At 39.4% G+C, this 16,703-nt stretch overlaps 1 protein-coding gene across 9 annotated transcripts in view; it reads right to left on the bottom strand.

Moving 5' to 3' along the window:
* itsn2b (intersectin 2b) overlaps positions 1–16,703 on the bottom strand; it is a 202,361-nt gene that overhangs the window by 6,101 nt on the left and 179,557 nt on the right. For all 9 annotated transcript variants that reach the window (XM_072556764.1, XM_072556757.1, XM_072556772.1 and 6 more), the window contains 6 exons: positions 15,898–15,996; positions 14,183–14,350; positions 11,697–11,909; positions 8,000–8,121; positions 5,970–6,052; positions 2,356–2,439 (listed from right to left, as the gene is read on the bottom strand). In XM_072556764.1, the coding sequence (XP_072412865.1) occupies positions 2,356–2,439; positions 5,970–6,052; positions 8,000–8,121; positions 11,697–11,909; positions 14,183–14,350; positions 15,898–15,996 (769 nt within the window). The remainder of the gene's footprint in view (positions 1–2,355; positions 2,440–5,969; positions 6,053–7,999; positions 8,122–11,696; positions 11,910–14,182; positions 14,351–15,897; positions 15,997–16,703) is intronic.

Below are 16,703 nucleotides of genomic sequence, written 5' to 3'. Positions count from 1 at the left end.
GGAAGTAAGGCCATTCGGCCCATCGAGTCCACTCCGCCATTCAATCATGGCTGATGCGCATTTCAGCTCCACTTGCCAGCGTTCTCCCCGTAGCCCTTAATTCCTCTAGACAACAAGAACCTATCAATCTCGGCCTTGAAGACATTTAGCGTCCCGGCTTCCACTGCACTCCGTGGCAATGAATTCCACAGGCCCACCACTCTCTGGCTGAAGAAATGTCTCCGCATTTCCGTTCTGAAATGACCCCCTCTAATTCTAAGGCTGTGTCCACGGGTCCTAGTCTCCTCGCCTAACAGAAACAATTTTCTAGCATCCACCTTTTCAAAGCCATGTATTATTTTGTACGTCTCTATTAGATCTCCCCTTAATCTTCTAAACTCCAACGAATACAATCCCAGTATCCTCAGCCGTTCCTCATATGCTAGACCTGTCATTCCAGGGATCATCCGTGTGAATCTCCGCTGGACACGTTAGCACTTGAATAACCTGTTTCATAGGAGATTATTAACGATTTATAAAATATTCTTAAAGAATTTTAGAAATACACTTTTCATATGCATCTCTGGCCAAACTTCATAATTTCATTCCTTTTGTATCCCAGACAAAACTCCTCTCCTACAGCTGTTACCTTTAATTGTCAATCAGCATTGAGATCTTTGAGAACACAATTGCCTATGTTTGTCTGTTCCACAGTATACAAGCCTTGAAAAAGGGTTGTTGTAACCAAAGTTCTGGGAGACTTGGTTCTGAGATTAGATTCCCTACCGTATGGAAACAGGCCCTTCGGCCCAACACTGACCCTCCGAAGAGAAACTGACCCAGACCGATTCACCTATCCTATATTTACCCGACTAATGTACCTGACACTATGGGCAATTTAGTGTGGCCAATTCGCCTGACCTGCACATCTTTGGATTGTGAGAGGAAACCAGAGCAGGGTTTTCTGGGTGCTTTGGCTTCCCCCCACAGTCCAAAGGTATGCAGATTACGTGGACTGGTTATGTTAAATTGCCCATAGTGTCCAGGGGTAGATAGATTAGCTATTGGATATGCAGGGTTATAGGGATAGGGTAGGGGGATGAGTCTGGATGAGATGCTCTCAGGGTTGGTGTGAACTGGATGGGCAGAAAGGCCTGCTGTCATACTGTACGGATTCTATGATTCTATACATCATTGATCTTACATCATCAGCAAATTTAGTTAACATACATTCATTCAGTCCCATCATCCAAGTCATTGTACAGATTGTAGACAGTGGAGGTATTGATCCCTGCACAGCACTAGCAACATTTACAAATGCCAAATACATTTATCCCTATCTTTAAGTCCAGTAATGGACGACAGTATCTCATCCATTTGCTTCAGCAAAAACCACCTGCCATACCTGAGGCAAGGTCCGTTACTGGATGCACAACACCAAGTGGAAGAAAGTCCTTCTCAATCCTGAAGACATGCAAGAAAAGATAAACTATTCCCCACAAGTAATCTCTTACCTTTTCTATTTTTTAGTCACCATCCAAATTGTTTTTACATCTTGATTTTCTGAACCAAGGTAGTCAATCATCATTGTATTCATGCCATCCTTCAATAAATTAGCTACCTCATCACCTATTTTCTAACTTCCGGTCCTTCCTTAATGTTAGATACCATTAGATCGCAATCTTGGTCATCTTGAAACCATATCTCTGAAATGGCTCTCGAGCCATACATATTATTTCTATTCATGCCATCAATTCATCTGTTTTCTTATGACTGCTGTGCACATTCACATAGAGAACCTTTAACTTTTAAGACAAACTCTAGCCTTATCTGCTGATGCACTTAACTTTATATACTCTGTCCCTTCCTTCCACACTCTGGTTATCATTACCCATGTTGCTATCTTGCACTATTCCCTTGTCCTTGCTCTTTATTTTACCATACCTGATCTATTTCTGAGGAAGGGCCACTAAATCCAAAATGTTAACTCTGATTTCTCTCCACAGATGTTGCCAGACCTGCTGAGCTTTTGCAGCCATTTGTTTGTTATTTTAAAGTACTCTCCACTGCTGTAGTTACAAAGCTCACAGGATCCTGGTCCCAGCAGCATTCAGATGAAGACTATGCCAATTATGTTTTGATAAATGATAATCCATAAATATAATTAAATCATTGAAATGACAAACAATGCCAAGGTTTTTTTCACATTTGTATTAATTGAATTAATATTTTACAGCAGAAATTAACCATGAACAAATAGACACAAATAAAATCATCATAAACACTTTACTTCTTAAATCTAATCATTAGTAATTTGCTGTAATAATTTTAATGCTGTTTGAGCATATCAAGACAGCGATATTTATTGCAACCTACCATTTGCCCTGCAGGCTTTCAATTCTGTTGCTTCAATAATGCTCACAAGAAGTCGCCCTATTCCACTTGTCTTCTGTGAGCGGGCTACAAGACAAAAAGCAAGGTTATCGAGTCACACAGCATGGAAACAGTCCTTTTGGCCCAACTAGTCCACTAGACCATGTTCCCAAACTGAACTAGTTCCACTTTCCTGCATTTAGCCCACATCCCTCCAAACCTTGTCTATTCATGTACTTTTCCAAATGTCTTTTAAATGTCGTAACTGTACCTGCACCCACCTCTTCCTCCAGCAGTTCATTCCACACACTAACCAGTTTCTCTGCAAGATAGATTTAAAAAGGGCATGAGGAGAAACTTTCTCCTCTCACCTTAAAAATATGCCCCTCGTTTTGAACTACCCCATCCTAGAGAAAAGTCCCTTGATATTCACCTTATCTATGCTCGTCATGATTTTTTAAACCTCTACAAAGTCACCCTGCAACTTTCTATGCTCCAGTGAAAATGTCTCAGCCTATCCAGCCTCGTTATAACTCACACTCTTCATTTTTGGCAACATCCTGGTGAATCTTTTCTGAACTCTCTTCAATTTATTAATTTCCTGCCTAAAGCAGGGCAAGCAGAACTGTAAAAGAGGCCTCATCAATGTACTATACAGTCTCATCATAACCCAAAGGTGCTGAGCAATGAAGGCAAACATGCTAAATGCCTGTGAAGCAAATTTCACAGAATTATGCACCTGAATGCTGAGGTCCCTCTGTTGTACAGCACTACCAAGGGCCCTACCACTAATTGTATAAGTCCTGCCCTTGTTTTTTTACCAAAACGTAAGACCTCATTTATCCAAATTAAACTCCATCTGCCACTTCTCAGCTTATTCATCCAATTGATCAAGATTTCTTTGTAAGTTTAGATAACCCTTCTTCACTATCCACTCTAACATGAATTTTCGTGTCATCCGCAAACATATTAACAATGTCTCCTGTATCTGCATCCAAAATCATTTATATAAATGACAAACAAAAGTGGATTCAGTACTGATTCCTGTGGAACGCAACCCTCCATCACCACTCTCTGTTAACGTAAGGCCAATTTTGTATGCAACTGGCAAGCTCATCCTGAATCCCATAAGAGCTAACTTTACTAATTAGTCTACCATGCGGAACCTTGTCAAAGGCTTTACCAAAGTCTATATAAACAATGTCTACTGCTCTGTCCTCGTCAATCTTTTTGGTTACTTCCTTAAAAACTCAATCAAGTTTATGAGACAAAATTTCCCTCTAACAAAACTATACTGACTATCCCTAATCAGTCCTTGCCTATCTAAATGCATGTAAATCCTATCTTTCAGGATCATCTCCAACAACGTACCCAGCACCGATAAAAGGCTCACAGGTCTACAGTCCCTATCTTTCTCCTTATAGCGTTTCTTAAATAAAGGCACAACATTAGCCATGCTCCAGTACTCCAGCACCTCACTTGTGGCTAACAACGTTTCTGCTAGAGGCCCTGCAATTTTTTCCCTAACTTCCTACAACGTCCTGGGGTACATCTAATGAGATCCTCAAGATTTATTTACCTTTATGTTTTCTAACACATCCAGCATTTCCTCACTGTAATGTGATCTATTTTCAAAACATTAATATTTATTTCTCAGAGTTGTCTAATCTCCATTTCTCTCACGACAGAAAAAATTGACGCTACATATTTATTTAGTATCCCTCCCATTACCTGAAGTTCAACACACAGATGACACAGACATTGACCTTTAAGGGCCCTCCTCTCATCTCGCTCACTCTCAAAGTGCTGTTTTGCTCTTAATGTACTTGTAGAATTTCTATGGATTATCCTTAAACTTATCTGCCAAGGCTATCTCATATCCTGTTTTTTGCCATGCTGATTTCCCTCTTAAGATTGCCCCTACACTCTTTATACTCCATAAGATTCATTTGATGCCAGTTGTCTATATCTAATATACGATTCTCTCTTATTCCTGACTAGAACCTCAATATCTTTATTCATCCATTGTTCTCCACTCTTACTAGCCTTACCCTTCACTTTAACAGGAACATAATGCCTCTGCACTCTCATTATCACACTTTTTGAAAGCCTTCCACTTGTCAGTTGTCCCTTTAGCTGCAAACAGTCTACACCAATCAACTTTTGAAAGTTCTTGCCTCATTCCATTAAAATTTGCCTTACTCCAATTAAGAACTTTAACTTTTATAGAAGGCTTATCTTTTTCCATAATTTTATTAGTTTAACATAGTTAGCATCACTAGTTCCAAAATGTTCCTCTATTTTTATCACTACAGTCACTTGCCCTGCCTGATTTAGAGAAGGTCAAGTTTTGTCCCTTCTCTAGTAGGAACATTTACATATTGATAAAGAAAATTTTCTTGAACGCATTTAGCAAATACCTTACAACGTAAGCCTTTAACACTAAGCAGTCGCAATCAATGTTTGGAAATTTAAAATTCCCTACGATTACAACCTGATTATTCCTATAAACGTCTGATCTCTCTCTACATACTTGCTCTTCAATTTCCCTCTGACTACTGGGGGGCCTGCAGTATAATCCCCATCAGGATGATCATCCCATCCTTATTTCTCAATTCTACCATATAGTTTCACTGGACAATCCCTCAGAAATATCCTCTCCAATTCAAGTAGCAATGTTTTCCTTCTTCAAAAACACCACATCTCCTCCTCTCTTACTTCCCTTCCTATGTTCCGGATTTTAGATGGTATAGGAAGGAATGAACTGCCACCAACCCTGTCTTTTCCTCAGCCAAGTTTCTGTAATAGCTATGAGATCCCAGTCCCATGTTCCCATATATGCCCTGAGTTCATCATCCTTACTGCAAGATCCCCTGCATTGAAATAAATGCAGTTTAATTCTTCAGAGTTACCTCATTCTCTGACTTGCACTTGTATCCCTTTTCTAATTGCTCTTTTTGGATTCAGAACAATCCTCACCTGCCTTTCTATTTTAACTTCTACTTGGGAAACCACCATCACCAAACCCACCCCATCTCTGGTAGTTTAAAGGCTCCCGAGGTAGAACTAGCAAATCTTCTCACCAGGATATTGGTTCCTTTCCAGTTCTGATGAAACGCACCCCTTTTGAACAGGTCTCTTCTATCTCAGAAGAGATCACAATGATCCAAAAATCTGAATTTGTGCACATTGCACCATCTCGTCAGCCATTGATTTATCTGCCCTATACAGTTAACAAGACTGTTAAACTAGAACACAAACTGTTGTAGTCGTACAAAGGGGCAAACCAGTCTGCTGCATCATTCTTTGATTTGGTGTCACAAATTAAAAATCTCCATCCGCACAGATGGAAGTTGAGAAACTCCCTCATTGGGAAGGTGGGAAAACTGAAGTGTAGACATTTTAAATCATTCTGGTTACTGAAAACAAATTATTTCTTTGTGAGGGTTGCTAAAAAATAGCCTACTGCAGTTGAAGGCGGCAGCTCATCGTGGCCTGATGAGCAATAAATGCTGACTTAGCCAGCGATGTTCGCATCTTATGAATTGTTTAACAAAATTTGAAGTGGAAGTATGCTAAATGTAGTAAAAAAGTTTTTTTTTAAGCAAGATGTATACCTTGATAAGCTTTTTCACGTTTCCCTTTCTCAGTTTCTATAAAGTGTTCAGATGCTGCTTTAATCTTTTGAACCCAGGCAGTCCTGTTGGGAAGTAAAGGAGAGACAATTCACCAAAACTTTAAACACATTGGTTGAACTTGAAAATAGATATTTGCCGACATGTTTAGATCTGCCACACAACTGGGGATAGAAAAATAATAAGTCTTAAAAAGAAATAACACATTTTTACAAACACCTGCAAGTATTTCATGCTTTGTACCAGTTGAGTTTCTACAGGCAAATCTGAAGCTTGTTTATACACAGCTATGGAACGAATAACCAGGTAGACGATAAGGGTAGTTGAAGAATGAATAATGGCTCGGTCTTTGAGTGAACCGAAGTAGGATGTGAGAGTGGAATCGTAAGATCTAATTTTTTAAAAAAATTTGCATATAAGATGTGGGCGTTGGACTGACTAGGGTAGCATTTATTGCCTAGCTATATATTTGAATAACAATGTATATTTTTAAAGTTTGTTCATCATTCCTCTCATGATCATATTCGTTCTGAGACCATGTTCCAGGTAACTTTGGAAATTCTGATGAATTTCTTCTGCTTTGCTCCTGGTGTGGCTTTGCTGTTGAAAATTATGTACAAGGGAAGAGGTCGACAGGCACACCAGTTTCTGACAGTATTTATTTTTCACTCTAGTATTAGCAGCCATTATGATATTTTGAAATGCCAGAGCTTCCAATGTGCGCTCATTTTTGTAACGATTGATCACGGAGCAAGAATAACAACAAAGAGCCGTGAAAGAGCAAATATCAGAGATGAGATCAGATTGAGCTTCTCTTGGTGCTGTAATTAATAACTCTTACCTGATGCAAAGGACGGGGGCCAGCTGAAATGTTTAAAAATGTATGGCACAAACCCTAACTTATACATACAAATGATAGATGGGTGCAAAATGTTAATGCAGACAATGTGTTGGGTTAATTTGAGAGAGGAGGAAGTGATTAGGTCAAGCAAAGTGCTGGAGCTACTCAGCACATCAGGTAGCATCTGTGGAATGAGGAACAGAATTAAATGAGTGGAACGTTCTGAGAGTTTGGAAATGGAAAGGGTATAGAATGAGGCAAGGTAGTGGCACAATTGAATTTTGCTGCTTTTTGGCTACTACTAGGAAAAACTAACTACCCAGTCTGCCACTAACTGAGGCCTTTAAACAGCAACTAAGATATCACTTAAGGGCCTTACCTTGCTGCGGCTGGGTTTAACAACTGCAGGTGACCCTGAGGCCACACAGCGTACACTGCAGCTAAAGCAGCAGAGTGAGTTGCTGGGGTGTAGGAAAGGATCCCTCGACCAAAGGCATTCAGTGCCTGACCAAGGGAATAGACATCAGGAAAGGTGGGAGCCTACTGAGAGCTGCCCTCTGGCCTTGCATCTGACTCAGGGCTTATGCCTGAAACATTGACTCTCCTCTCCTTGGATACTGCCTGACCTGCTGTACTTCTCCAGCACCACACTCTCAACCCTGACTCCCCAGCATCTGTCCCTCACTTTCTCTCTACAACTCTCTCCTTGTAATTTTCACAAATCTGTTTCTATCTCCACAGATACTGTCTGATTTGTTGACTATTTCTAATATAACTGCTCCTGAGAGAAATTATTTGCATAGTTAGTACTCGGGACTCACCCGATCATAGTCTATTCTAAGAATTGTACAAGAGAGTCTGGGAACAAGTAAACATTCATTTCTCTGTCTCTTGATTTTCCCTGATGGACCAACTGAGATAGGTATCCCTTGTACTAGGAATGATAATGCAATACTCAAATCCTCACATTGCAGAGTTACTGCTAGTACACCAGCACAGTGTGTTTGTGACCTGTTGTGACAAGTGATATTTCAAACAGCCAAGCATTTTGTTGGGAAGAATCATTACATCTGTTAAGGTGTAGGCAAGTTCCGTTCGGTAATGCAGCATGTACTTATTAAACCTATGGATAAGAACCTGCTAAAAATAATTATAGATAGATGTTACTCACCTTTCACTTAAAGATTCCACTCTTAGTGTGTACACTCTATCAATGTGTGAAATGTGAAAGACTGGATCATCACTTGATGGATCAGTTGGCAGTTTCACAAGAACTTCATTCAAGAAAATAGGCTAATCAAATCAAAAACAGAAAAATATAAGTGAATATTGTCAGTCAATACTGACCCCAGAATGATCAATCTTGACCACGAAGCCATAATAAATGAAGCATATTGCAAGCAAACTGAATTAATTGTTGCCAGCTAATATTTATGAAGATACAAGGGGGCCCCTCCTGTGATGCAGTGGTGGTCTCCCTACCCCTTGAATTGGGAGGCTTAGGTTCAAGTCCCACCTGCTCCAAAAGTAGGTAACAACATCTCTGAACAGATTAGAAAAATAGGTTAAATAAATTTAGAAAAACAAAAACTGAGAGCGCTTTTTGTAAAGAGTTGCTATTTGAATCCTTTCTCTACAGCATTCAAAGAATATACTGTTGTTCTGGAGAGTTTGTGAAATGCAAGTTCTTTCAGAATGATACCTCAATGTCTGGCTTAAATGAGAATAGTAAATTTAAAAAAAAACAGCATTTCTATTGGGCCTTTCCTTTCATCTCTTTTAACATGAAATTTACTACAACTCATTTAATTGTTCAGCTTCAGTTTTCTTAGCTTTATGCTTTCCTCTAAGCATTCTTTAAGATTACTCACTTGAATGCTTTCAACAAGTCTCTGAAACAAACCATCCCTGCTTCTATGTCCACTGGAGCAAGCCTTTAGATAGCTGCATATTCAGCTCTGGAATTCCCTCCTTCAGTCTCTTTGTCTGTCACTGTCCCTTTAGCATACTTCTTCAATCTACATCTTTGATCAAGTTGGTAGACATCTGCCCCCAATTTGGGTCATGTTAAATTTTGTTTGATAATGCTGCTAATAAAGTGCCTTGGAACAATGTAGAAAATTGTAGGTACTATATAAATACAAGCTGTTATAGAGTCATACAGCTCAGAAACAGACCCTTTGGTCCAACCAGTCCATGCTGAACATAATCCCAAACTGAACTGGTCCTGCTCCTTGCCTATATCCCTCCAAGCCTTTCTTATTCGTGCACTTATCAAAGTGTGTGTTAGATGTTGTAGCTGTGCTCACATCCACCACTTTCTTGGGAAGTTCAATCCACATGCGAATCAACCTCTGTGAAAAAGATTGCCCCTCATGTCTCTTGAAATCTCTCTCCTCTCATCTTGAAATCCCCCATCCTAGGAAAAAGACATTGAATATAAACCCTATCTATATGCCTCATTATTTTATAAACCTTTGTAAGATCACCTCTCACCCTCCTATTCTCCAGTGAAAAATATCCCAGCCTATCCAGCCTTTCTTTATAACTCAAACCTTCCATACCTAGCAACATCTTGGTAAATCTCTTCTGAACCCTCTCTAGCTTAATAATATCCTTCCTATAACTGGGCAGCTAGAACTGCACACAGTGAGAGGCCTCACTAACATTTTGTATAACCTCAGCATGACTTCCCAACTCCTACACTCAAACGTCTGAACAATGAAGGCAAGCATGCTAAATGCTTTTTAACCACCATCTGCCTGTGACGCAAATTGTGGTAATTTTCCAAAATTCACTGGACTCTGGGGCAATTCCAGCAGATTGGAAAACAAATGTGATGCCATTGTTTAAAAAGGAAGGTAGACAAAAGATAGGGAATTATACACTGGTTAGTTTAACTTCTGTAGTGGGGAAAATGCTTGAGGCTATTATCAAGGAAGAAATAGCAAAGTAAGTAGATATAAATTATCCCATTGAGCAGACGCAGCATGGGTTCACGAAGGGCGGGAATTCTATAAAGACATTATGAACACAGTGACAACAAGGACCCAGAAGATGTGGTGCATCTAGATTTCCAAAAGGCATTCGACAAAGTACCCGCAAAAGGCTGCTGCATAAGAGAAAGATGCAAGGTGTTACCGGCAATGTATTAATGTGGATAGAGGATTGGTTAACTAACAGGAAGCAAAGAGTGGTTGGCAAACGGTGACTAGTGGTGTGCCTCAGAGATCAGTGTTGGGACTGCAATTATTCACAATTTACTTAGATGATTTGGAGCTGGGGGCCATGTGTAGGGAGTCAAAGTTTGCGGATGACACTGAGATGAGAGGTAGAGCAAAGTGTGCAGAGGACTATGAAACTTTGCAAAGGAAAATAGCTAGTTTGAGTGAGTGAGCAAATATCTGGCAAATGGAATACAATGTTAATAAGTGTGAAGTTATCTATTTTGGTAGGAATAACAGTAAAAAGGACTATTATTTGAATGGTAAAAAGTTACAGCAGGCTGCTGTGCAGAGGGACCTGGATGTCCTTGTGTATGAATCACTGAAGGTTGGTCTGTAAGTGCAATGGGTAATTAAGAAAGCAAATGGGATTTTGTCCTTCATTGCTAAAGGGATTGAGTTTAAAAGCAGGGAGCTTATGTTTCAGTTATATAGGGTGCTGGTGAGACTGCATCTGGAGTACTGCATGCTGTTTTGGTCACCTTACTTGAGAAAGGATTTACTGGCACTAGAGGGGCTGCAGAGGAGGTTCACAAGGTTGATTCCAGAGTTGAGTGGGTTGGCTTATGAGGAGAGATCGAGTAGACCGGGATTATATTCATTGGAATTTAGAAGTATGAAGGGGGATCATATAGAAACATAAAATTATGAAGGGAATAGATAAGGTAGAAGTAGAGAGGATGTTCCCATTGGCAAGTGAAACTAGGACGAGAGCATGGCCTCAAATTTAGGGGAAGCAGATTTAGGACTGAATTGAGGAGGCACTTCTTTCACCCAGAGCGTTGTGAATCTATGGAATTCCGAGCCCAGTGAAGTAGTTAAGGCTTCCTTGGTAAATGCTTTCAAAGCTAAGACAGATAATTTTTTGAACAGTAAAGGGATTAAGGGTTAAAGTGAGAAGGTGGGTAAGTGCAGCTGAGGCCACGAAAAGATTAGCCATTATTGAATGGCAGAGAATCCCTTTATGTTCTTACGTTCCTGAACCCCAAAGTGATTCTGTTCTACAATGCTATCCAAGGCCTTACCTTTAAGTTGTATAAGTCCTCCCCCTGTTTGTTGTACCAAAATGCAATATCTCTCATTTATCCAGATTAAACTCCATCTGCCATTTTTCAGCCCATTGATCCATTTGATCAAGATCCCTTTGTAATCTTACAAAATCTACTTCACCGTCTACTGTGCCACCAATTTTGGTGTCATCTGCAAACTTACTAACTATTCTTTCTATATTCTCAATCAAATCATTTATATAAATGACAAACAAAAGACTGAGAACTGATCCCTGTAGAACGCCACTGGTGACAGACCTCCAGTCTGAAAAGCAATCCTCCCCCACCACACTGTCTCTTGCTGTTAAGTCAATTATGTATCCAACTGACAAACTCATCGAAAATCTCATGTGACCTAACTTTACTCATGTTAAATACCCCTTGCTTCGAAATGGAATCCAGCAGGACTGGGTGGTTGAGGTGGGGGAGTGGAGAAGAGAGAAAGGAACCTAGTAGGGAGAAATCCCTTCATATTTATTTATATAATGCTGTCAGTAATCAACAAAATAAGTGCTAATTCTGGATAAACAATTCACATGTCAATCATGCATTCTTGAGTTCATTTGTGGTAATATTTGTATTTTTACCAACCTACCGTTTTGTACATTTTAAACTGAGAATTACATTTAGAGCTGAACAGTTTTTCGTAGCCTGACGAAATAAATTGTTTCGCTATGTAGGTAAGCAGCAGGAAATCGTTGAAAAGGAAACCGTATAATTCTTTGTTGCTCTTTGTTTTGTAAAGTTTTCCACTATACAGCAACTTTCGAGGTCCCAAGCAGTTTGTTATGGAGTTGAAAACAATGTGCTAAAAAAAAAACAAGCACACAATTTTAAGTTATCCAACAAATTATCGCAATAACAAAATGCAAATCAGAACATTTGGCTTTCCTTCAGTGAATTAGAGGCATGGAGAATGTGCACTGCCATCTAGTGGTGTAACATAGTCAAGGACACTTTGGACTGATTGCCCGCCCTCCTTCATTTGATAAACCAGCACTCTTCCACATTGAACACTACTTGGAGGAAGTAAAGAGCTGGCAAGGGACACAGGATATACTCTGGGTTGGGGACTTTCATATGCATCTCCAAGGGTGGCTTGGTAACACCAGTAATGCCAAAACTGGCCAAATTCTGAAGGACATGGCTACTAGACTGGGCTGCAGCAAATTGTGATAGAAATATCAATATGGTAAAACCTGCTTGATTTTCAAGCTACACATTATACACGAATCTGACTTTGACAGAAAAGGCAGGAATGATAGCTGTATAATGATTTGGAAGACAAAGTTCCCATCTTCTCACTGAGCATATCTTTTACCACGTTGTGTGGCACTAAAAGATGTGGTCCCAGTAGACCACAAGACTGCTCTCTCTATAGAGAGAAATGACTGGTGGTGGTTCAACCGGAGGGTCACCACACTTCAGGTGAGGGGAGAGGTTAAGGAGAGTTCTTAATGGTAACTTTGCTTGGCGACATCACTCTGTGTCACAAACCAGCCAACTGCGCTAACCATCTTCCTGTGTGACATTACTGCTGTCCTAATTGGGATAGGTTCAAAACAAATCCAGAAAATCAAAATTGAGTGTTCATGAGGCACTGCAGGTCACCAGCATCAGCAGCAGAATTATAATCAACCATAATCTAATTGAATGGCCTGGTATATCCCTCACTTTACCCATCACAGGAGCATCAGCAGGTGTTCCAAAAAATTAAGTGTCAACCTGGAGACACTAAATGAAGGGCTACTTGGAAACCAAACAGAGGAAACAGCGTGTGATAGAGCTTAATGATCTCACAACTAATAGCTCTATTGTCCTGCCACACCCATTTGCATGTTACATGGTTAACAAGAGCAGGATCCACAAGTAACCAACTTGTCAATGATGCTCACACCTGTATAAATTACTAGAGCATTGGCAGCGGAAAGTCACAGTAAGGTGTTAGGATTGTCAGGTTTTATAAATGGTTATAACTTAAAATGTCTAGTCAATTTCAAAATAGAATGGAATTTGGGGTTAAGAGATAGCTAATTAGCATTTCTACCTGGATACAAAGCCCACATGATTTACAACGCCTTGGAGATAATCTTTGAGAAGGAAGAGTCTATTGGAAGCCATTGTATGATTAGATTGCAGGGGTTTTTTCTTAAAGTATCAATAAACCTCACAGAAACGATAGCCTGCAAGATTCACAGGAACAGACAAAGGAGAAATACAGGCATCAATTTCTTTTTGCTCAACATGCAAGATATGTGTGGGAGCCTCCATGCTCGGATTGAAGAGAATAAGTTTGTGAAGGTTTAAGAGAGCTGGAAGATTCACCTCACTTTGTCTCGAGGAAAGGACCTGCAATTTAATCCGCAACGTGAAAGTTAGTCCAGGGAGTAAAATGTATGCAGTAGAGAATAACATCATACTAATTCCCGGAGAATGTAGAGATTACTTAAGGGACAGAGTAAAGTCTAACTGTAATGGCGATTTTTCCTACAATCTGGAGTACAAGTTGCCCTTTGAAATAGTATTTAGTTGATGTGGATACTTCAGCCACTTAAGTATTGACTGGAAGTCCAATTTCTTTTTTAGGGTTATCAGTTTCTATGGGGATTGGAAAACATGGCGATCCAATGTTGATTGGCAGATTTAGATTTTCATGGCGCTTAGCTTTGATGATGGTTGAGGGATTCATTATCAGGAAAAGAACTTATTAATCATTTTCTAAATGGAGATACTGTTGGGTATTCAATGCCAAGATTGAAAATAAACATTGGATGTGCCCCTTCAGGAAATGAAATTTATTGGTTTCACTGGAGGAACTGCATGTTGCCTGATATATTCAGGCAGAAACAAGTGTTCCTTTTCACTGAAAAGCACAACTGTGAGGTGGTGTGCTGGATAGAAGGAATTACAGAGGCACATTATTCTGATGTTTCTAACAGGCAGCCAAATTAAATGAAAAGTTTTTCTCTTTCAATTGGAGTGGTGCTAAATGGTATTAAATCCATGCCTGTCCCCATCAGGGTGGTTGTTGGAATTGGTCATTTGGACAGCAGAACCACAAAATAACTCATGCATCCTCACCTCTGCCAGTCCATCACACTGAACATGGGACTGAATCCACTCCAGTCTGTCAGAGTTTTCCTTCTCACGGACACCTTCATTCACCTGGGAACATAGCTCCTCTGCCCGCTCCAATGCCAGCTTTAAATGGTTATAGTCTGCATGGATCTCTGGAGTGTTTTCCAAAATCTGCAGTCATTGTACAAGGAATTATATATTTGAATATCAGATCTTCTAGTAAATGTCCTTCTTTGATAGTATATTATCATAGGTAAAACTCAGTCTTTCTTATTGTTGCACTAACATCCTTTTGTAGAGTGAGTATTCCTAGAAACATTCCACAGAAATTACCCTTATATGATTCTTTTGTTAAAAATGAATGTGAAATTTGCTTATTGCGAATTTATTTTCCAGGTTGAAGTTGACTATCTATCCATCAATCTGCAAATCTGTCCTGCAGTATCTCTGAGTAAGTTCAAAGAGTTCTGGTAAATTACCAATAGCAGTTTTTCAGATTCAGAACATTGATATATCCCAGATATGAGTAACTTAAGTCATCTGCTTAAAACACCATTTGAAGAAAAATATCAGCTTCCATCCCATAACCAGTATTTCAATGAGGGTAAATAGATACATGCATTAGAACAAACATTAAGAGCTTATTACGTTCATTGAGCCAGTCATTTTTTCCCGGATATCAACCCATCTACCTCCGCTTTCACAATCACTTCCCTTCTCTTAATTCTCTTGCCTCTTAAATGCACTTTTTAAAATTCAATTCAGTGACTTATTTTATAAGCCATTATCTTCTGTTTAAAAACAACTTTCACCTAACTTCCAAATTTATAAAGTTGTTGCTTTCTGGCACTTGTTTAGTTTGGATCCTGGAAAGCTATTTCTGTCATACATTTCTCCAGCTTGCAGTTACTCAATCTGGTGCCCTTATTTTGGGACAGAATAGCAAATCCACAAAAGTTGGGTATATGACACAGCAACTCACATTAAGAGAATGGACCCATTTGAGTAAATGCTGGGTGCCAGCTCTTGAAAATGATTTTGTTTTTATTCATCCATGGGATGAAGGCATCGCTTGCTTGGACAGCATTTATTGCCCATCCCTAATTGCCCAGAGGGCAGGTAAGAGTCAACCACATTGCTGAGAATCTGGAGTCATATGTAGGCCAGACCAAGTCAAGATAACAGTTTCCTTTCCTGAAGGACATTGGTGAACCAGATAGGTATTTCTGATGATTGACAATGGTTTCATGGTCATTATTAGACTCCTGAGCCTACATTTTTATTCAAATCAAATTTCACCATCTCCCACTGCAGGATTTGAATCCAGACACCCAGAATATTACCTGGGTCTCTGGAATAAATGTCTAGCAATAATACACTAGGCCATTATCTTCCCACTTATATATAAATAAGTGAATGTAAAAGCGAATCTTATAGAATGGGAAGAAAGTAAATATTAAAATAAAAGTTGGTTTAACTTGTGTCCTTAAGTTGGAGATGATCCTGCTAATGGCAATAGTATTATGGAAAGTAAACTTACATAATACACAAATCTCAAATGTGTTTTAATATCAATGAAAGACATAAACAGTTACAATAATTAAGAGCTTTAAAAGCACAGTATAAAATGCTGAATTGACTGAAAGTCTACTAATTTATTCTGCACCACTAGGAGTTACAAGAATAGACATTTTGTTATCTTACAAGAACGGACTTACATTTTTAATAATAAGTGGATACCGTGTAATCCTTTGCATTGGCTTCAATAAGAAACTAGATAGTGGCATCCCCTGACATCGCAAATCAGAAGCCAACTTCTGTGGGGAGAAGAAGTTATTTAAAAGAATTAACATTCTAGTTATTTGTTCTGTCATAAACTGCACGTGCTGAAGTGAAACAGATAAACTAGGAACAGCAGGGGGTCATTCAGTCCATCATGACTGTCATTAATATCTGATCTGCTATCTCAATGCGATTTTCCTGCTTTCTCTCCACATCGCTTGAGGCCTTTGGAATCCCTTTCTGGAATATATTCAGTGATTTTGGCCACTATAGTCTCTGCAGTGGAGAATTCTACAGGTTCACTACTCTGAGTGAGGAAATTATCATCACCTCAGTCTTAAATGATCTGCCATACATCTGGTGATTGTGACCCTGTTTGTAGACTTCACGAACAAGGGAAAACATCCTTCCTACATCTAGTCTGTCCAGTCCTATGAGAATTTTATACACCCTAATCAGAACCTTTCTCACCCTTCTAACCTCCAGTTAATACAAGCCCAATTAAACTAATCGTTCTTCATAGATATCAGACTAGGGATGCTCTGTTGCATTCCCTCTATGGCAAGAATATCCTTTCTTAGGTTGGGAGATACAATACTCCAGGCATGGTCCCACCAAAGCCCTGTATAACAGCAGTAAGACATCCCTACTTCTGAACTCATACCTCTTGCAATGAAGGCTAATATACAGTTTGCCTCTCTAATTGCTCGCTGCATATCTTCATTGACTGATTACAAGAACA

Source organism: Chiloscyllium punctatum, chromosome 3 (genome assembly GCF_047496795.1).
Source record: "Chiloscyllium punctatum isolate Juve2018m chromosome 3, sChiPun1.3, whole genome shotgun sequence".
NCBI lineage: Eukaryota > Metazoa > Chordata > Chondrichthyes > Orectolobiformes > Hemiscylliidae > Chiloscyllium > Chiloscyllium punctatum.
Note: the sequence above shows the minus strand (reverse complement) of the source record. Positions and strands in the feature narration are given on the sequence as shown.